The 23,382-nt window shown below is 34.0% G+C and overlaps 1 protein-coding gene across 1 annotated transcript in view; it reads right to left on the reverse strand.

The window, feature by feature from the left end:
• Positions 1-23,181, reverse strand: part of LOC145685090 (uncharacterized) — a 73,615-nt gene extending 50,434 nt beyond the window's left edge. Inside the window, exons 1-5 of the mRNA XM_081757433.1 lie at positions 23,093-23,181; positions 18,971-19,171; positions 16,579-16,732; positions 15,091-15,215; positions 2,312-2,420 (exon numbers count right to left, since the gene is read on the reverse strand). Coding sequence (XP_081613559.1) covers positions 2,312-2,420; positions 15,091-15,215; positions 16,579-16,732; positions 18,971-19,171; positions 23,093-23,181 — 678 coding nt within the window. The remainder of the gene's footprint in view (positions 1-2,311; positions 2,421-15,090; positions 15,216-16,578; positions 16,733-18,970; positions 19,172-23,092) is intronic.
• Positions 23,182-23,382: the final 201 nt, after the last annotated feature.

Consider the following 23,382-nt stretch of genomic DNA (forward strand, 5'->3'; position numbering starts at 1 on the left):
AGTACATCTGTAAGATTTTTTTAAGTGTGTTCAGTTGTCATATTTTCTACCGATTGTGAAATTAAACGTTTATAGATTTTCATATTCGTATTTTATACGAGTCGGCAATTTATTTTGTGCTGTTATATAATGAACCTGAAATTTTGTTATAGATCTAGTTATTCTTATTGTAGGTAAATGTTTATATATCGAAGATTTAATTACATACAAATGGTCTATTGTTTCCGTTTTTTGCATTAATTCATGGGTAAATTAAAATAATTTATTAATGGACAAAGTTAAAAATTATTTACATAGAATTTCTAATTTTATTCTTTAAAGTAGTAATTTATTAAGATATATTCTAAAAATGCTACTTTACTGTACAATTATTAATTTATATGTATAGAGAGGTAGCAGTCCAACTTAATAATACGTATACTTTATTGATGAATGCTGGTATGGCGTAGCGATGCGTAGTGTATGCCTTAGCTATACAATCAGAAATTCGACAATCAAGACTGTGGGCTGAGAAAAGGAGTGTTGTTCAGAAAAGAGGAGTGGAAATGATTGTTCTTTACGTGCGACATTTTTGATTTCATTCCAACAGCAGACATTCATCGTAGGCGTGACAGTTCTAATTACCATCATTTGATGATCAGTATAAAGTTCAGGAAGAGTAATACTGTATTAGCATGTCTATTAGAAGTGTTTATTTTTTAATTCATCATTTGCAGAATGCGAGGCCGTCTTACAATCAAAAATTAATCTTTGGTACTCGAAGTCGTTTTCTTCACGTTAGGTAATAGTTTCTACTAAGCGCTGAAATATTGTACTTGATTTTAAACTTAATAACTGCATTGCCTTTATTATTGCCGTTAAAATTAATTTACTGCAAGCTGTTGTATTTGTTCTTATGTAAGGTATAGTGTCTTATTTGTTACTTTATTACCATAATCTAGCGTAATGTTTACAATTAGCGTATGGTACAATGGATAATATCACCTTTTCTACTGTATCTTTATATTTTATATTCATAAAGTAATTTGTAACTTTGATTACTCAGAATATGTTAAAAAAAACAATAAGAAGTTTCCTCAAAATAAATTCCTTCTCCAATAAACTTCTATATAGTTCTTGGTATCGTTTAATAATTTTTGGTATTGTTGGATGGATCTCATTACTAGTATTATATTCTCTTACGTCTCGGAGATTTGTTTCGAAAGACGATGAACAGTTGTATAAAAGCACAATTTAAGTAATATGCGACATTCATAATTCTTATGACTGCTCAGTAAATTGTATGCAAATACTTTGTAATGTCCAGTCTGCGTGATGTTTAAGAAACATAATAACACCTTTAGTATACTAGTCACAACTAAATGCATACATCTACCTCCACTTCCTATGACGTTTGACCTCGTGAAATATGTTGTTCATAATATAGACACGAAATGAGCTGGTTTCCAATACTTTACACTGTAATAATTCATCCTAGCTCCTAGTATGCTTCCATGCAAGGCCAGTTTCAAGTGTTTGTGCTCCTGGTTATAAGCCAAGGGTAATTGTGAAAATTATAAACATTGGTAAACAATTTACTGAACAGTAATAAACAGCATTGAATGGTGTCTCTTAAACTGATTTTCCTGCATATTTATCGAGATTTCGTTCTGGAAAATCTTGAGAATGTGAATGAGGGGCTTGGTGAATAATTTTAACAGAACAATGCCTTAAGTATTTGTTTATACATTTCAGTTCTATATAGCGCTATATAAACTTCGCGTATGCTTAAATGTGACCATTTTAATCACAATTGTTACAAATCTGAAGTGGCAAATCCCTCAAAAAATTGCATTGTAATATCTGTTTTAAAAATAAATGTTTTGCAAGAACTATATCTATATTGACATATCTGTATCTATATCTATCTATCTATCTATCTATCTATCTATCTATCTATCTATCTATCTATCTATCTATCTATCTATCTATCTATCTATCTATCTATCTATCTATCTATATCTATCTATCTATCTATCTATCTATCTATATATATATATATATATATATATATATATATATATATATATATATATATATATATATATATATGTCTATAGCAGCTTTTATACAGCTAATATTAACGGTCTCTTTTTAAATTGGAGAATACCATGTCAAAATTAGGATTAAATTCGTTTCTAATAGCAGGGAAACAATAAGGAATACGTAAATTCATTCAAAGAAGTTACTGTTGAACAGTGACAGCAAAGATATTATGACAGAAGCTATAAAATGCCCATGGCCCTCTTCAAGTTCCAAAACAACAAATTACCTTCATATCTTTCCCTGCATAAGGTACAGCTTGTGTCATTTTCTCAGTCATATCGTAAGTATCGATATACAACGTTTCCTCACTGTCGGCTTCTCCTCCTGTTTTCCTTCTAAACGAAAAAAGGTTTTAATAAATAGTAGAATGTAAGCATGATATGATTATTTATTACAATAATAGTACAAACAGCAGTTGATATTTGGTGGAAAAGTTCCAAATAATATATCCTAAAAACGCTTTATTAATATCCACCAACTCACAATACGTAATTTGATTATGATTGACCTATATTAGATGTACGCCAGACAATGTATATAATGTTCCAAGTCAATGGATGAAACTAATGAAGACAATATTGATTTACTACAGCACTTTCGTAAGATGTACAAAAACTTATATTACAACTTTCTTCTCCTATTGTATAATTTAGCATAGAGAACAATCACTGTTGGTTGAGTAGTTATTTCCTCTCAAAGGTAGATTAGATGCTCAACCGATGTACCCGACGTTCAATTGCATATTGCACGTTTCCAATTTGACTCAATAATTAACAAAATGCGTCCATAACGAATCATTTTACAAGGAATAGTCATTAATATTGCAATAATTTCACAACCCAAATAACAGGCATGTGTATATGCCACGCTGTGATAGACCATATATGAATAGTTAAACTTACTCAAAAGGTAGTGTAGCAAGCGAACAACTTAGCACGAAGGCCATCACTTCGTTAATATCTTCAGTCAGTTTTTAGTAACAATGACGATGAGTGTTTCACAACATTTGATACTTTGCAGCAGCAGCTAATCAAAGATGAAGTTCAATGAATTCTTTCAGTTTAATGTATCACAATTATGGCCTTTACACTAATGTAGGCGATGATTAAAGCAAGTGAATGACGATGAAAGAATTGATGGAATACGAAAGTACGAGCTAACGGGAGTGCTCCGAGGAAACCTAAGTGTATGATAGCTTCCACCATAAATATATCTGGCCTGGAATCAAACCGGGGACCCCACGCACCAAAGCAAAGGACTGTACCACTAAGCAGCCGTGCCCCTAACAGCAAACTAAAATATTAGTCATGCGTAAAGAAAAGATGCAGTGATCCATAACTATTTCCTGAAATTTCATGCAGGTTGTAAAACTGTCGGAAATCTGCCAAAGGTCCACCCTTCAAAGGGTAACAGATGTCATACGACAAACAGGAAGATGTACCCACCAACACATACGATTTTCAAACTAACTCGGCCTCTCCAAGTCCACTGTAGGGCGTTACCTTCGCGAACTGGAAACAAATCTGCAGCTCCCACACGAGGTGACAAAGTTGAGACACAAAGGAGAGTGGATGTGTACCAGTGAATGCTGCAAAATCCATTTTATGAAACGAGAGACGATAGTTTCCAATCATTGTCGAGTCAATCCATTCTAAGTGATCAAGCATGTGCCGCTCGACGATTTCCAAGAAACCTATTTTTTTCATGCATGTTTATCCTATACCAGGGTACTTAAAAACCACAATTAATTCTTTTTACAACATCCAATGGCGACGCGGCGGGTGCCGTCATTTTGCGTTTTTTTATTTTAGGCGTTTACGTTGTTTTCAATATCTCAGCATGTGTTTGTCCTAGCAAGTTGAAAATTGCTGGTCGTCTCCAACTCGTGCAGAGCTAAAACTTTGATCTGTTAATACTTTTGCCTAAAACCACTTCAAAGGGAAGAAACCAGGGCCTACATCAGCAACATTTTGGACATCTAAGACATATTTGGGAAAAGGAAACAACTGATACAGAGATCTGAATTTGAGTGTGCTTGTAGTATGCTTATACACAAAAATTTTCATACCTGTAGCTGCGCCCAAATGTCTGAAAAATCGTAAATTTGGGTAATTATGCCACTTTAGCATATTTCACTGTACAATATCTCCCATGGGCCTGGATAAGAAAAATCTGAAGTTTTGAGAATATTTAGTCCTTTAGTATAACATAACACAACAAAGCGCGTTTTGTGTTTATGAGCATAAGGGGATCATACTCTAGGAGGAGTATTGTTCAGAAATTCAACTGGAAATTCGTTGTTGTGAGTTAAAATAAAGTAGGATGAATGGTCAGCCTAATCAAGGCTCTCAAGCTCGTTTCTTTCCTTTAGTTGTAACATTATCTTATCACATTGTCTTATCATTCATATAGCAAACAGCAAGAACAATGAGTACTTACGGACTTTTTGTCAAGTGTGCATTTTGACTTATCTCGCCTTCTGCTGATAGTGGGATTCTTCACCAGTGCTGCTGTAGGTACGATAAGACAGTGTTATATCTGAAGGAAAGAAACGAGCTTGACAGCCTTGATTGGACTAACCATTCATTCTACATTATTTTACTTCTACATTATTCTACATTCATTCTACATTACATTCTACATTCATTCTACATTATTCTACATTCATTCTACATTACAACAACACATTGCCTTTAGAATTTGTGAACAAAACACCTCCTACTCTATGACGCCATTACTTAATACGTTGACCTCCTAATGCTCAAAAACACAAAAATCGTTGTTGTGTGTGTTATGTTATACTAAAGGACTAGATAAACCCAAAATTTCAGATTTTTTGTCCAGGCCCATTGGAGATATCGCACTGTAAAATATGCCAAACAATGTTCTCCCTTCTTTCAGACCTTTGCAACCAGTTACATGTATGAAAAGTTTTGTGTATAATCTTATGTTACCATACTACAGGCACACATAAATTCAGACCTCTACGTCAGTTGTTTCCGAAACGTGTCTTCCGAAACATGTTTTAAATGTCCAAATATGTAGCTACTGTAGGTCCTGATTTCACACCTTTCAAGTGGTTTTAGGCAACACTGTTAAGAGATCAAAGTTTCAGCCCTGCACGAGTTGGAGCCATCCAGCAATTTTCAATTTGGTAGAACAAACACATGCTGAGATATTCAATACAATGTAAATGCCTAAAATAAAAAAAAGTAAAATGACGCCAGCCGCTGCGTCCCAGTAGTTCTTGGGCCACCCTATCTCAATCTTGATTATCCAATTTGGGGCCCCATGGACCATAGCGTTAATGCAAATGAATCAGAGATGTTTTGGCCGGTATTGCGTCACCAATTTAGATTTTGCTAATGCTAACTCAGGGGCCATGCACGCTGGTGCGAATGAGGCAGAGGTTTCTTGGCCCGCCTAATGCTTTTGTATGACGTCATTGAGTTGGGATTTTTGGATTAAAGGTTATGATGGTTCATTTATGATTATAAAATTATTTAAAAAAAACATACTCTTGATGATTTATTACGTTATGAATTAGTAGAGGTTTATGAATGCTTTTTATTATCGTTCACTTCAATAGCATAAAATTTGGAGATTTTTATCTCTTTGTTGAGATGGTATATAATTGGACTAACAATGGTGCAAATGAAATCTTTAGTTTTACGTCCAACGTTTATGCCGGTTAGGCTAAAGGAGACGGTGACGATGATAAATTAATGAATTGGTGGAATGAAAGTGTGGGAGAAAATGGAGTATCCCGAGCATAATATTATCTACCACAAAACTACTTTCGCGGGGTTTGAACCATGGACCCAATACAGCAGAAGTGAAAGTTCTACCACTGAGTCACCGCGTCCCTTACTGGTGCGAATGAATTAGAGGTATTTGGTTCGAGCGAATGTGTTTGTTTGACGTCGGTTCTACTTATGAAAAGAACAAGATCATATTTAAACAGATTATATTACATTACAAATTTGTGCTCGTTGTTACGCATAGAAGTTTGGTATTGTGAAATTGCAGAATCAGCTTTTACGTCAGCATTTTTTCTCAGCTGTTAGTGCAACGTGGGTCTTTTAAAGGTCAACTTTACATTAATGCCAAACACAGGTTCGTAACATATCGGTGAGTGTTACATTTTCAATCAAGTTTATGGAAAATGAATCACATTTTAGATGTATTAATTTGAATGTCGTAACAAACTAACGAGTATGATGTCATGATCAGAATGTCGATACTAGGTGATTAATTTAAATATATTGGCTAATATGTCATAACTATTGATGTGTAAGGAGAAAAACGTGAATAATATCACAACCAATCAGATTGTTTGTTACACCACATTTCGGCTCATGATACATGATGAAAGCTGTGTTTTCATTGGTTCTCCGTGATGTCATATATTAATTTTCTTGTTTTTGATTGGCTCATAGTGATGTCACTTTATAGTTGAGCACCTTTCTGATCTAAATAAAAATCAATTTTTGATTTTCAAGTCATACTTCCACGAAGATCTTGAAATTGAGCAGGTGTACCTCTTGTATCAGAATGACTTTACTCCGTTCCTTGAATTTGAGGTAATTTCATTAAGATTTCATCCTCAGGCAAGTTTATCAACCTCGTTACTTAATATCAATGGAGTGCTTTTGAAAAGTATTACGCATGAGGATAACATTGTTACCACTAACGCACTGTTTTATTTTAGCATGGAATATTTAGTATATGGGATAGCAAATGGAAGAATTAGTGTGAGTACCCTCACTTACTTGACCGGGGATCGAATCATTAATCCCACACATTAGAAGTAAGCACGAAAAATGACATGGTTTGTTTATTTTGGTTTAGCGTCCTTTCAGTAGCCGTGCTAGGAATATAGCTTAATGTTGAATCTGAGCGCATACTAGGTGTTGAGTCTGGGCGAGGTGCGTAACGCTAGCCACTTAGCAATGAGGAAGTTCAGTTTCTGAAAGTTTCGATTAACGTAATTTTAAAATTTTAGTTTTTCAAAAAAAAAAAAAACTACGCACGAATTTGTTTCCCTACAGCGCGCCTTTTAACAGCGAGACGTAGACCTACAATTTAAAGTTGGATCTGATCTTTCGCCGTGAATCGAATTCGAATCTTCCTTTTCTAACCGCTTAGCTCGAAAAAGCAAGAACATGAGATTTTGTTTTCGCTTCATATTCGTTAAACGTTTTGTGTGAGGAGAAAAATACTTACTATAATGATTCTCTCAGTACGGTTAGAAGACAGTTTCATTGATTCTTTTTATCACTACAGAATCGTAGGTCAGTATTATGTTGATGTTTGTCCCGGGTTTGATTTCCAGTATGACAACAATAAAAATTTTTAACAGTAGAACTATTTGAGATGTGATAATTCTTTTAGGATTGATCGTGAGTCATTTGATACTATTAAACATGTAAGCGAACTCTGATTTGTTAATTCAATTTTAATTCGTGCTTTTTTTCTCTCTCGTTTTAGATATTTGTTTTCTTTGCCTATTCCTTCTTGTTTTACCTTACCTTTCCCTGTTTGAATATGGGAAACCCCGTACTTCTGGGTTTACTGTCTTGCGAGAAATTAATTGACATTATCGGTGTTTTAATCTCGAAGGACGAATGCTTGAATTTCAAATCAATGCTCCGACCAGTAACACCGATATTGTTGAGTGGGTTCAAACCTCCTTTCAACATATGTTGGATTACTTATTGGAAAATGTCGACGAATCATTGATGGTTTGATTATCCACTCTATCTCACGATGAAATGAACAAGCCGTTTTATTTATCTTTTAGGCATGCAATTAACTTAACACTGGAAACTTTATGCGCTTCCTTTGATCGCATCCTTCAAAGTAACGATAGTTTTCTCATGAACGAACCGTTCATTGTACATTTTCAATATATGTGGATGTGCTCCGTGAATTTGGTACAATTCGTCGAGGTCTTTTATCAAACGACAAGTTGCTAAAACGCAAGAGTGGCATTTTACGTGTAAAAAACACAGACTAGAAATGTTTAGTATATGCGATCGTGATTGCTATTGGAATAAAGAAATATTATGATACGAACAAGAAACTGTACAGATAATATCAGAACCAGAAGAAGTGTATTGTTCTCCCTGACGTACATGAACTATTGTCTTGATCCTCAGTGAATGTAGAGCATGGAGGATCTGTGGAAGAATTGCGACAATTGAAACGCTACTTGACCGATTATAAACTTACCGTATACACCAGCTTTTTCGGAGAAGATATTCTGTATGAAGGGCCTGGTGGCGAAGAAAAATTCAAATTAATTTAATGTGCATCAATTCTCATTATGACATCACGTCATTAACGTTCGCTTTTTTCTACTAACAATTACTGTTTGCATGCCACAAAAATATAATAACAGGAATAGACACGTCAAGAACTGTTCAGCCATGTGTGAGAAATGTTTGCAGAAACGGCCATGCAGTAAGGCCAATACGGAGAAACAATTCCCAGAATATAATCGTAAATTTTATGGTGAAGCATGTTATACAAATCATCTGGCTGTACCATACCATAAAGGTAAACCAATATGCAAGATGGTGAAACAGTGTTCCAAAAGTCTAAGCATTTATTCGTATGTCCATACAGGTGAAAGACAACATGATTGTACAGATTATTTTTGTAATCTTTGTCGTAATCATGTTATGTCTACCCACCAATGCTACATGAAGCCTCATACGACACAACTAAAGCCTGGAATTCCATCAGTGTTACATGCGAAGATGGCTATGATTGTCTTCTATAGTATTGAAGCCACACAGGACACTTTCTTTGATGAAGACACATTAATTCATAAACCCAATTTACTGGTAGCTCAACAGGTATGTTACAACTGTGTTCAAGATGAAGATATACATCATCCGTGTTAAGTTTGTGGACAGCGGGAACATATTTTTCAAGATGATCCGATTAATGCCTTTCTTGCGTAGTTACGTCAAGCAAGACCAAACTTCAAACTTATTGTATCTTTGGCACATAACTCTAAGGGGTATTATGATCATTTTATTCTTAAATCCTTAGTGGAAAAACATGAATTGAAACCTACCTTGATCTTCAACGGAGCAAAAATTTTAAGCATGAAAGTGAATCACTTATCGTTTATTGACTCCTTAAATTTCATGCCAATGGCTTTAAGTAAATTATCCAAGGCATTTCATTTACCAGCGACGAGAGGATATTTTCCACACTTTTTAATACTGCTGCAAATTAATCGTATGTGGGAAAATTAACGGACATCCATTATTATGGTGCAGATGAAACGATAGTGGATGAACTAAAAAAATTCATGACATGGTACAACGAACACCAGAACGATACGTTTATTTTCCAAGACGAATTTGTGAAATATTGTTCCAGGACGTCAACGTACTTCGAGTGACTTGTATACCTTTCATGAACAAGAAACCCATGTCAATCCCTTCATGGAGGGTATCACTTTGACGAGTGCGTGCAATTTGTTATTTCGACGAAATTTCTTAAAACCCAATACTATTAGTATTCTTCCTGCACGAGGATACCGTCACAGAAATAATCAATCACGGATTGCTTTGCACTGGCTTGCCTACATGGAGGAAAAAGAGGGTCATCCAATTCTACGGCAAGCAAGAGGAAAAGAAGTTTTTGTTGCTGGTTTTCATCTGGACGATTACTATAAATATCCCGACCTTAAAGAGGAACACGTGTATGAATTTCAAGATTGTATTTTCCATGCCTGCCCTCTCGGTGTCCGTACAGGCCGCGATCAGCCCATTTATGAGAACTCCGAAGAGACTATGAACTATCGCTAGGAGAGAACACAGCGTAAAATGAAATTATTACGATCCATGGGATATAAAGTACATGAAATGTGGGCATGTGAATTTCGTCAAGTGTTAAAATTCAATCCAGCATGGGCCTGTTCTTTAAGCACACATCCTTATACTAATAAGACACCATTAAATCCAAGAGACAGCTTCTATGGTGGCCGTGTTAATGCCATTAAATTGTATCACGTCGCAAATGAAAATCAAGGCGAAGAAATTCAATACTTGGATATTGTTTCATTGTATCCATATGTCAATAAATGTGGACGGTATCCAATAGGACACCGACAAATATATCTACAGGGAGATCCAGAAATGCCCGCCATTCGAAATGTGAACGGAATAATCAAGTTAAAGATTTTGCCTAGCAGAAATATCTTTCACCCAGTACTGCCATTTCGCTCAAATAAGAAGTTGTTTGTTTCCACTTTGTGCTGCCTGTGCCACAGCATTAAATCATGATTCTAAATGTACACATTCCGACAGTGAACGAAGTCTAACACGAAAGTGGGTGTCCTAGAAATTCAAGAAAACCATTGAACTTGGGTATCAAGTAATTGAAATTTACGAAATTTGGGATTACGACATCACTGTATATAATCCAGAAACCAATACCGGTGGATTATTCAGCGAATACATTAACACATTTTTGAAATCCAAGCTGGAAGATTCTGGATGGCCGGCCAATTGCGTCACCGAAGAAGAAAAGCAGCAGTATATTCAAGTAGTGTAACAACGTGAAGGCATAACTTTAGATGCATCAAATATAATGACAAATTCAGCTCGTTGTAATCTTGCAAAACTCTGTTTGAATGCCTTCTGGAAATGACTCGCTATAAGAGACAATTTCAACCAAACGACCATCATTAACCACCCAAAGAACTGTATCAGAAACTAACTGTTCCAGATATACAAGTCAACCAAATTTTACCTTTCAATGATTCGTTTTTATACCTTTATTGGCAGTATGAAGATGAGGTTCTAGTACAAAATCACAATGCTAAAGTTGTCTTTAAAGCATTTACAACGTGATAAACTCGTCTGGAACTCTACAAATATTTAGAACTGCTGCAAGAAAGAGTAATCTATTTCGATACAGATTCCATGATATTCACGCAGCGATCATCAGAGCCGACAATAGAACCAGAAGTATTTCTTGGATAAATGTCAAATGAACTGCAATTAATTGGACCAAAAACATACATTAAAAAATTCGTGTCTGGTGGCCCAAAACAGTACGCTTTAGAAATCTACGATCCGGACACGAAATCAACCAGTTATGTATGCAAAATTCATGGATTCTCACTCAATTATGCAGCAAGCCAAAAGTTAAATTTCAATAGTCTGGAGCAATTGATCGTTAGTCAACCCAGTGAAAAAATCTCCATTAGCACGCCACACAAAATTTACAGAACCCAGTATCATAATCTTGTCACAAAACCTGAAGAAAAGAAGTACAATTTCAACTATAAAACCGCCGATTAATACCAGATACATACGACACATTGCCCTATGGATATAAAAGAGCCAAAACAGAGTAACAGCCATATTTTCCCTAATCCCACCAACATAACCTCCCAAAGACGAGCAAAGAGTCAACAGCAACACGAGACATGCTTCAACGATGCACGAGTTCCTTCTGATGCGGATACAAACTCAGGTGCAGAAGATGACATCACCTTGCAGAAATCAGTGGAGAAAAAAGGAATTTAGGTACGTCACATTTGCTTTGCTTTTCTCAACTCACTATCGTGATGTACCTGGTGATTAATATAATGTCTGATGTTATGTTCTTGTTAGATGTTAATAATCGTTTTTTTTATTTTACAGGGAACAAATAAATATTACCACGCATATTTATGTTTTATTTTCTATTTACAGAATTTGTACCCGTAACTTACACGTGTTTCCTTAAAGAAATATAAATGCACATGAAGAAAAAAATAATTCTGTATTTTATTTCACATAACAAACTCAAATTCGTTTTCTGTACTGCGATTTCAATGTCAGTTTCTGAATCTATTTACCGATAAATTAAAATTTCTGAAATCAATGTTTTAGGGGAAAAGAATCAAACTAAATTTTTTGTTTCAAAACCATTTTCCTGTACGAAAATAAAGTTTTGTGTAGAAAATAAAATTATGTTTCAGAAAAAAAATGTGTACGAAAGAAAAAATCTTTCAGAAAATTTTTTGTGTAGAAAACAAAATTCTCTTTCAGAAAATGTTTTGTGTACGAAACAAAATTCTCCTTCAGAAAAAAAAAGATGTCAGGAAACAAAATTCTCTTTCAGAAAAGTTTGGTGTACAAAACAAAATTATGTTTCAGTAAAAAAAAAATGTGTACGAAACAAACTTGTTTCAGAAAATTGTTTTGTGTATGAAAAAAAAAATGTTTCAGAAACATTTTTGTGTACAAGCAAATTTCTGTTTCAGTAAAAAATGTTTACGAAACAAAAATCAGTTTTCGTCACGAAACTGCTCTGACTAAATGAATCGATTAATTCTGATAGTGCTGGGAACACTGAAAAATCGCGCGACAATTTTACTTATTAATTATTGTTACAGCGATCACAACTAGACTCGAACCAACAATCCTAAATGTCTGACTCATCTCTAAATACAGCCAACTAAACAATAAGGTTATGTCTATACGTTTCAATGCCAATGCTTAGCACTGAGTCAGCAAGGTTTCCTTCATTGGTCAAAGTCGCACACGAAGTAGAAAAGATGATAACATTGACTTTCTATCTTTCTATATGAAACATAAACTTATTGTAGAACTGCTAGGACTGAATGGGCACGGTGGTTCAGCGCATATTTCTCTTCTGTGAGGTCTCTGCTCCAATCCAGAACCAAGTAAGTTTGTGACGTTTTCTCATTTCACCATGTCTTATCATCATTTCGCTTAGCCTCGAGGGAACGTTATACCCAACATTTCCTAAAATTAGCACCAAGAATCGAACTCGGACGATTGCAATGTCTATAACATAGTAATCAATCATTATTCAAGGAGAACGATGTAAATCACGAAGTCTTGGATTAACATAAACTTGGTAAGGGTAAACAATAAACTTTTAAAGGTATCTATGTTCATCTCTGAGGTATATTTTAAGGAACGAAATGGATCACGAAGTATATATCAAATTTAAGGGAATGATCTTAAGTACGTCCCCAAATAATCATATAACGTAATAAGGCCACAAAATCAATCCTTCATACTAATCAAAAGGATCGAAATGACTGCAAATTTAAAAAGTAAACCACTGTGCTCAATTATATAACAAAAAAGTCTCATCAAAAATAATAGAATAAGTTAAAAAATACTTCCGAATTTTGATATTTTTATACGCTTCAAAGGGAACAAAGTCTTATACGCCCCCAACTCCTGATGTGAATCAAGGTGATCTTATGTGTCCTGAGTGATCCTATGCATTCCCTGGCCCCTGAGTAAGCATAAACAAAATTTCAATAGATAATGCAATCCCGGGTCAAAACATCACTGACTCATTCGCACTAACGCTATGGGGCATTGGTCCCTAAATGTATAACCAAGGTAATCTTATGTACCAAGAGTTGTCTCTGGCCCCTGAGTAAGCATAAGCAAAATTTCAATAGGTGATGGAATCCCGGGCCAGAGCATCTCTAATTCATTCACATTAACGCTGTGGTCCATGGAGCCCCAAATTGTATAATCAAGAGTGAGATAGGGTCTCTCCGACGTCAAACAAACACATTCGCTCGAACAAAATACCTCTAATTCATTTGCACCAGTGATAGAGCGGTAGCTCAGTGATAGAGTGTTCGTATCTGCTGTATGGGGTCCCTGGTTCAAACACCGCGAAAGTAATTTTGCGGAAGGCAACATTGTGCTCGGGATATTTCAATTTTCTACCACACTTTCATTCCACCAATTAATTCATTTCTCATCGTCACCGTCTCTTTTAGCCTAACCGGCATAAACGTTGGACGTAAAACTGAAGATTTCATTTGCATCAGTGTTAGTCCAATTATATACCATCTCATCAAAGAGATAACAATCTCCAAATTTTATGCCATAAAAGGGAAGGAAAATAAAAGATATTCATGAACCTGTACTAATTCATAACGTTGTAAATAAATCATGAAGAATATGTTTTTTAATAATTTTATATTCATAAAACAACCATCATAACCTCTAATCTAAAAATCCCAATTCAGTGACGTCATACAAAAGCATAAGCCGGGCCAAGGAACCTCTGACTCATTCGCAACAGCGTGCATGGCCCCTGAGTAAGCATAAGCAAAATTTAAATAGGTGACGCAATCCCGTACCAAAACATCCCTGATTCATTCGCATTACCGCTGTGGTTCATGGGGCCCCCAATTGGATAATCAAGAATGAGATAGGGTGCCCCCAGTAATACTGTCGCCATGCGATGTTGTAAAAAAATTAATTGTGTTTTTTAAGTACCCTGAATTAGGATAAACATTAATGAAAAAACTAATTTTTTTAAAAGGCCGAGAGTCAATTTTTCATTTTTCTTGATTACCTAGCATGGATTGGCCGTTTATCATAATAAAATGCAAACTGTTTTTGAAACTGTATGAGCAGTTGTAGCTGCACTTCGCCAGAAATATCCTCCATTGTTGATCCAAAACCGAGCCTTGTTGCAATAGGATAAAGGAAAAACTCACGGGTTTGAAAAACACAACAAAATATTTACGAACTTCCTGGTGTCATACTGATTTCACATCCAGCATATAGTTTTATATTTACCCTTTCGGATTACTATCTGTTCTGAAATCACGATGCTTGATCAACAGCAGTAGAGACAGCAGTGACTGTCTTCTTTATCTCTAAGGAGGCGGGATATTGTTTGAATACCTATGACGGGCTATAATTTGAATGTTAATCTCATTTTAATGTAATGTAATAAACGTTGTGTCGCAAATATAGCAAGAATTATGAATCTTTGTTAGAATTTGTTCTTGGCTCGATAACAACGTATATAAACACATTTAATTCGTTATAAGTGTAATTTTTACATTTCGAAACACGTAATAGTTTTACAATTGAATCTGGAGTATTAAAATTATGTGAGTTTTTAATTGTTGTGAGTTCAAAATCAATCTTTATCAAGCCCTTGCATACTTATATCTTCAGGTAAAATAAAACTTACCTTGCACTGACAGTTAATTCAGAATTTGTTGCAAAACACAGTCCATACTCTGATCGCAATGCTAACTTTTGGTATGTAAGCTTACTGTAAGGTCGTACTACCGAAACTTTTGGTTCATTTTTTACCTATAAAATAAAATTCAACAATATAAAATATATTACATGCTTCCTACCTCTGTATGAGATTAATGAAGGTTATTTGAAAGAAATTATTTAAAATTTTCTTCTTTCCAATACAGTTGTTGATGTTCGTTTATTTTTACTGGACCTGTATAAACCCTAACAAAATCAACTCTAACTTACTTTCCACAAAGCCTTGAAATCAGAAGGTTTTCATACTTTCTATGCAGATAAATTCACTCAATACATGATACTAATTGGCAGAATCTTTGTTAGTACAAAATCCCATATTCGAATGTAATATCAAATGTCCTCTTTCTTGCGTTGGAGTTGCAGTTTTTATAATACTGAAATATATATTAGCCTACTTTTATAACGTCAAAGTTTAAACTCTCTATTATCAGGGACTCGTATTATATTGTGTTCTTTTGAAGCAATTTGAATCCTTTTTAACTATCGAGAATACTTCTTTTCAATCAAAGAAAACTGCTATAAATTCAGTTCGACGGAAGTAGTAGCTGGGTTCATAAATTTATTTCAAAGGATTCAGCCATTTTGGCATGGAGATTGAACTACTTGTCAATTTAGTTTTGTCAATAATATAATCTATTGTTTTTTTTATCATCTCAAATTTAAAATAAATACATTCAGAATATAATATTCCAATATTATAAGCAAAAGAATAATTTTGTTATCAGCGATTTTAGTAGTGTTGAGAATCATTTAATAGAGTTGCTTTTAAAACGTAAAGTTTCCATAGGAAGTGAACGGTAAAAATGTAATCCAATATCGAAACCGGACGTTGTAGAAAATGTCCGAACTCTGCACTTAATAAAATAATTAGAGTCAAAATACAATCTACTTTACAACTTTAAATTCAAACTAGTAAAACTTCCCCTATATCTTACTGTTTTCGGTTTACCGAGATTCAATATTAAAAGTGGTTAATTATATGCATGCAATTTCGTCCTCTGTAAGAGATTGAAATAAAGACACTTTTATGTTCGTAGACATAGCTTATAGATCAGTGATGTTGTTGACTAAATAACATGCATTCAGGGGATTGCAAACAGTCGGTTTGTCAGAATATCAAAGGAGTACAATAACAACAATTCTTATCATGTGACTAGAGGTGATTATGAAGATTTAGACGACGATTAATTTACGTGTATGAATAAATGATTTTCATAATTGTCCTTTTTACACACTTCGCTTGATTTTCGCTTGATTTTCTTGAATTTCCCGAGCTTTTTATGTATACTTTGCAACCTATTATACCATTATATATAGTTTAATTACAGTATTAGGAAACATTCACATACAGTAAATGTATTTTTCTGGAGTCTTGAAACTATTACAAAGTTCATACCTGATCTCTAATTTCACTAAGGGAAGTATTAGACAAAATGTTGTCTTCCTTGAAGTGCCGAAACTCTTTCAAATTGGCAGCATTCAAATTGGCAACTGATTCGATGAATTTGACATAATGATTGAATTCCTTCTTCGGCAATTTTCCAAATTTGCTGAAAATAGATGTAAGTCCAAAACCATTAAATATAGTTTAATTCATTATTATTGAAGAAGAAAAAATATAATATTACACACTACAAACAAAATATTATAGAGCTAATCGAACTTTAATTTTACACAGCTGTATATGTGGCATATTGTATAGCAGTGAGCAGTGATTCACCAATTTTTTCTGTGTAAATATATCAAAGGAAACTAATAATGAATTCACTGTTCTGATTTCGTTAATGGCTATCAGTTCTTATACCAAAGGTGATACCAAGCCTGGAATTATTTTATCTTTATTTTACAATTTTTACTCCCAGGAAAATATGTTTGGATTAAATAAATAACTTTTCCTGACTTCTTGTCTTCTCATTTAGTTCCCTCCTTTCCGCATACACACTTCTCTTTCCCATAATATCCACTTATTCAATGAAACATTCTTAAGTAATTTTGTTCAGAACACATTGAACAATCATTTGCTAATTTTATGTCTGACCTTGTCATCAAAGAATGATGGAGAATATTTCATACTGCAATTTAATATTATTTCACAAATAACATTATATGCATCAAACGTATTACGAAAAATGATATTTTAGTAAAAGAATGAAGACTCATTCTTAGATTTTTCTTATATGCTGCGTTCACGGAAAGTCCGGGGCTTCTATTAGCAGTAAATGTATTAAGGAATCTAAACAGGGAAATATTTTGGAGATAGGTAATATTTAACCTAAAATCATGGAATTTTTCGAGTTGTATTAAACATTAGTAAGGAATAATCCTATGTGTTCAATATTGGATAGATAGTCTTTGGTAAACGAAATCGTGGTGTTTCCAGCCCAACAGACTAATTTGCGCAGAATATGAGATCATACACAAATTACAAGGAGAAAGTTTGTGAGGTTCACTTTTAAAGTTTGGAAATGAAAATTAAAAAAAGAGATACACTGACCAAATTCTCACATCTTTTCGAAGTATTCTCCTTCACATTGAGTGCAAAATTCCATCATCTGAAACTATTTTTTCAAATGCCTAACGACACGTTTCTATATAGGTAGTTGTCAGGTGCTTCTAATAACTAGTCACAGCACTTTCAGTGACTCAGATTTATAACAACGTATTTTTTTTCTTTAACTGTGGGAAGGAAAATGTCACATGGGATAAATCAGGACTGTAAGTTTTGTCAGACAAAGTTTTCAGTATTGACTCAGTCCAAGCAGGACTCCAAACTTGTCCAACGATGTGTGCAGTGGACGGCTACATCTTACTATAGACATTTCATTCTCACTGTTTCAAACAATCTTGGATTCATTTCGGCACGTATCATATTATTATTGCTTTTTTGCTTCCACAAAACTGTCACTGGGTGAGAAGAAAGAGAAAATAGTGTTTTCCCAACGCAAAAAATGTATTTTCTTTTTGGGGAGTATTCGCACCTGGAGAGACCCGAACGATCATTGCAACTTCGATTATGAATTGTACTGTTATATCTATTTTTCATCACCTTTGATGATACTAAAAATGTTTTCTGATCATCCTCTGTCGAATTTATTCTACATTTCACATCATCAATGCACTCGCTTCTTCTTCTGCTCATAGGTAAGTTGATATATGGTCCAACTTCCGCAAAGGTTTCTGACTTTAAGTTTCTTATGGGTTGTTTTTAAAACAGTTCCTAGTCCAATATTTTGTGAGTGTACGGACATATAAAGAATCAAATCTCAGCTAAATATTAACCGTTTTTAAGAACAAAATTGCAAATAAAACGAAATGTAATATTGGTTTATGGGTAAGTTCAACTTCAATATAAGATAGCGTAAAGACATTTGCATAAATTATATGTTCAATCTGAAATCGTGCAAGGATAGTTTCGGTATATTAAATTTCTTAAACTTGTCTTATGTAATTTGTATATAAAAGGTTTGGAAAGTTAACGTGTTCTGAAATGTTTATCTTTTATAGTACTCTTGCATGTATGAATTGGTTCTCAGATTGTAATAAATATGAGCGTAAAATACTTTAACTCTTTTTTCTGAACACTAGATGATGCTGCACTAGTCGCATAATAGTTTAGGTAAGTCCCTGAAGAAGCCTTATTCTTATGTAGTTCATGATTTAAACTACGTAATAAGTCGAATAGACTATACGTTAAATACGGTTGTGCAACATAGCACAAGCCTCAGTCAGCTGTATTTAAAATAGCCAATTGTAGACAAAAGTAGCTTATTTATATCACGCATACTTACTCTTTTATGTATTTTTTCACCAGACGACCTTTGGCTATAGGATCATTACATAGAGTAACTGTAGGAATGCGGAAAGCCCATTCGTTTCTATTTCTTTCGATTGTCAGCACTGTTGGGTTGTCTTGAAATTTCCACCAAGACTGCATAATAATGAGGACAGTTGCAATCACTGCACCTGAGAAGATAACCATCCATAGGAACCTGAAAATGGAATGAGATAAAATAGTAAGTAAGCGTATATTAGTCTTAGAGTAGTGAAAATAAGAAAACTCGCAGATTAACATTCGTTTCGAAATACTCTTTGGCTCTCCTACATTTTATTATATTTACACCCAGCCTGGGTATTCCAGTTCTCAACACATAATGTAAGAAATATACATTAAGTAAATTTGTGAAATACACAGGGAAACTATCTGAAAAAAGTTCCCAGGTAACAAGGTATAAATTATTTCTCCAATAAAAGTTTGGATGATATTGTAAATTATTTATAACATAATTTTGTCAAATTGGGAATTGGAAAGCTCATTAAATAAAGTAAAATTCATCTTTCGAATAAGGGTAAGCTTTACATAATTATAAGCTCAAATGTCTGTTCCTCGCACTGGAAGAAAGATAATTAGTCAATTATATTTTAGAGATATAAAACTGCAAATGGTAAAGGTATTTTAGCTATGATAAATTTCGATGCAATCCCGTAAATACCTGATAACTACGTTTACCTCTGCTATTGTTTCAATTTTTCACTTCTATGCTCTTCGCTCAGATACCCTACAAATTCCGATTTTCGGTGAAAATAATTGCCTTAGATAAAAAAGGAACACAACTAATAGTATTCCGGATCTAACTTCATACACTATATGACTTCTAAAGTTGAGTAGTTGATAGGGACCTTACATTTTAATTAATCAATCATTAACGATTCCTAGTTAAGAAAAAAGAAACAGTCCGGATCTTTTATGCTTTTTGTGCAATATTTTGTACCAATTCCATGTAAAAGAATCTTAGGCACAAACAGTTCGTAATATTGAATGCTATGATTTCAAATCTAGTGTGTTGTTTAATATAAATTTGATAATTATATTTGAGTATAATTAAAACTTTTTTAAAACTCATTTAAACATAAAGGCAATAGCAACACTCTTCGAAAACCAGATATTTCATCAGACGTATAAATCTTTGTACACAACTTGGTGAAAGGGAAAGTGTCTTGCCACAATCACATAAAAGGACTCACTTTTAACAACAAGTTAAGAATTGAAGATTCGAGTTGATTCGACAACCAAGGTTCTTCGAAGTCTTTCAAGAATGACAGCACACTCTCCTGGTCAGTAAGTTGTCCTTATTCTCCTAACTGCTTATTTGTTATGATGACATTTGCTATGCCAGATTGTTGGTTGGTCGTCCAACAACAGGTTTCACTTATGCTACTGAGCATTTAGATTTTATAATTTGTGTGATTAAATAGTACATTTGTTTTGAGAATGCAAATCTCAAGTTGGCTCACATTTGTTAATGTGTTTGTTTGAAAGATATCTGCTAATGCTAATGGCACATATATATAATTAATTAAGTAGTCTCTATAACTGTGCCTATAATAGCGAAAAGGCAGAATGTGACTTTGTATTTTATCTGTTTATTATCAATATAATAAATCTGTTAACAGATCCATTCCTTTCATTCACACATAACAATTATACACAAAAATAAACTTTCTTTATTTTTAAGAGACGAAACACTAGTAAGTCCGTGAAATACGAAAAGGGAAAAGAACAAAAGACACTCTTTGTTTGTTTGTATTTGATTTAGTAGCTTAATTTAACTAAGTCTATAAATGATATCTCCATAGCATCCCAACCAGGACAATATGAGAAAAGTTCCTTCTGAATATGTGATAAATGTTGTATACTTGTTGGTCCAGTTGTGTTACAAAAGCTATTTTCATAATTGTTCGGTGTAGGTGTGATCCTAGTAGGCATGTGTAACTCATTGTTAGGAGTATGCATGTTATTGCTAAAGGTGTCTTTGTTACTCTTAAGAGAATACTAAGAAGTACAGATATCTGCTAATCAACCGTGTATTTTCATATAGACAGTACAAGTATAAGAAAATAATTTGTCTCAATATAGTAAAAAATATGAACCTTGTTGGGCACTAACACCATACTTTCTAATACCGTAACAATTAGTTTTTCTCGATTTTGTTGAAACGTTTTTTACCAAAACCATGTTAAATGTGTCATTAAGTTTACCGCGGAGTCAGCTATTGATTGGTCATCATTACAGAACATTATATTTAAACAAAATTATACTTTAAGATCGTAATAATAATTTTGGACTATAAGATATTTACGATAACATAATCTCTTATTTAGTTATGTCGTAATATACAAACATTGATATACTACAATATGAGTTTCAACTTGATATGTTTGGAAGTCGCACTACAGTATAACGTTTGGCATACAAATTAATCGGGAATATCTATTATCAATAAAATAGTTCGGCTATTGCTTTGTCGTTATTGTATCAGTAAGACAGTTATAATAGTTACGTACATGGTTTCCAATATACAATGCAACCCGAAGTTTGGGATGGTAGAATTCCTGAACCTGAAGTGATATACAAATAATGGTTATGCCAAAACGAAGCCTTGTTGACACATATATTTTTAACCTAGGAGGCAACGATTGAGGTACACTAAGAACCACAAAGTGTTGCCAAATGTAAACGAAGGTGTAAATCAAGTTTTTTGCAAAACATGTAAAATGACTCATAACTTATAGGTATGGATGTTCTTAGTTTTAGGTAGAATGTCATTAATTTTTAGTTTGCTTAGTTGGAGTAGCTTAGAAACTATGGAGCAGAAAGAAGAATTTTTCATTTCCACTGATAACTAATCGTATGATGCTTCTGTAACGGGGAACTAGGGAAATCATAGTTTTCATAAATTAACACTTTCAATTGGCAACCCTGTTGATATTTCAGTGCATCAAAAGGTGTGCTAAGGATCTCTCTACATTATGCAATTCCCGAAAACAATGAAAAACACACTTTACAATTACCATGATAAAGTTTTTGTTACATTCGCCCGGCAACAATGTTATTCATTTCTATGGGGCTATTTAAAGCAAGAGGTATACAAATACAATTCGCGAACTATTCAAGACCTGGAAACGAACATTCGCAGTGCCATTGAGAACATTAACACTTCTAATCTTTGTAAAGTTGCTGCCAATCTGGTGAAACGTGTGAACGAGTGTTTGAATAAAAACAGGGGACACTCCCAGCATGCACTGTAGAGCTGGTAACTCATTTATAATAGTAGCAGTGTTGTCGGATGCATATAAGTAAACGTTTTATCATGATAATTTCGAAGTTTGTCTTTCAATGTTTTGAGAAATTACATAATGTAGACTAACCTTTTGATCCTCAACTAACCTTTTGATACACCGAAACATCAACAAAGTTGGCAATTCACTCCTTAGTTCCCCCTTACAGAGGCTTCATCCGATTATTAGTTGTCGGTGGAAAGGAAAAACTCTTTTTCCTGCTCCATAGCTTTCAAGCTACTCCAACTAAGCAAACTGAAAATTAATAACAGAACATCCATACGTATGAGTTATGAGTCAATTTACATATTTTGCAAAAAAAAAAAAAAAAAAGTTTACACCTTCGGTTACATCTGGCAACACTGTGTGGTTACTACTGTACTTCAATCGTTTCCTCATTGTTTAAAAATATATGCATGAACAAAGCTTCGTTTTGGTATAACTATTATTCGTGTACCACTTAGTGTTCAAAAGTTCTACTATTCCAAACTCCGGGTTGCCTTATATATTGGACATCCTGTATTACACATGCATGTGCCTATGTCTTACTAGATTCGGCCTTATGTTAAGTTTAAATGTAGCCGACACATTTTGTTCTTTATGAATGTATCTTTACCAACGTATTCATTTCTTCTATCATTAGTAAGGAACATGATACTCAGAAACACAAGTATTTTCAACTTTAAAAGTTGGATCTCAGGCAACTGGATCCCTGTATTTGCACGAAGGATTCCTTCAATTGCTGGTGATAATATTAGAAAGATGTAAATATTTACTTAGTGTTGAAGAATTACCTTTCCACAATGATACGACCTTTTGCCCAAACATTGAACAAGCCTTCCAAAGAGGTGTGCCTCATATAAAGTCTGCAGAATCGGTACATATCGCATAGTTCTCTCTGAGAACAGAAATAATAATTAGTAAACAATAATGGTAATACTTAAAGCGTGTGGCAAAACGTAAATTTACTTTTCGTTAAACTTACTCTAAAATATTAAAACTACATAGTATTCACTCACGCTTCACATATTTGACCGCGTAGGGAAGTGGTTTAATGGAATAGCTTCTTAAGAAATTATGTTCG

Source organism: Thermobia domestica, chromosome 5, assembly GCF_964235325.1.
Source record: "Thermobia domestica chromosome 5, izTheDome1.hap1.1, whole genome shotgun sequence".
Classification (NCBI taxonomy): Eukaryota; Metazoa; Arthropoda; class Insecta; order Zygentoma; family Lepismatidae; genus Thermobia; species Thermobia domestica.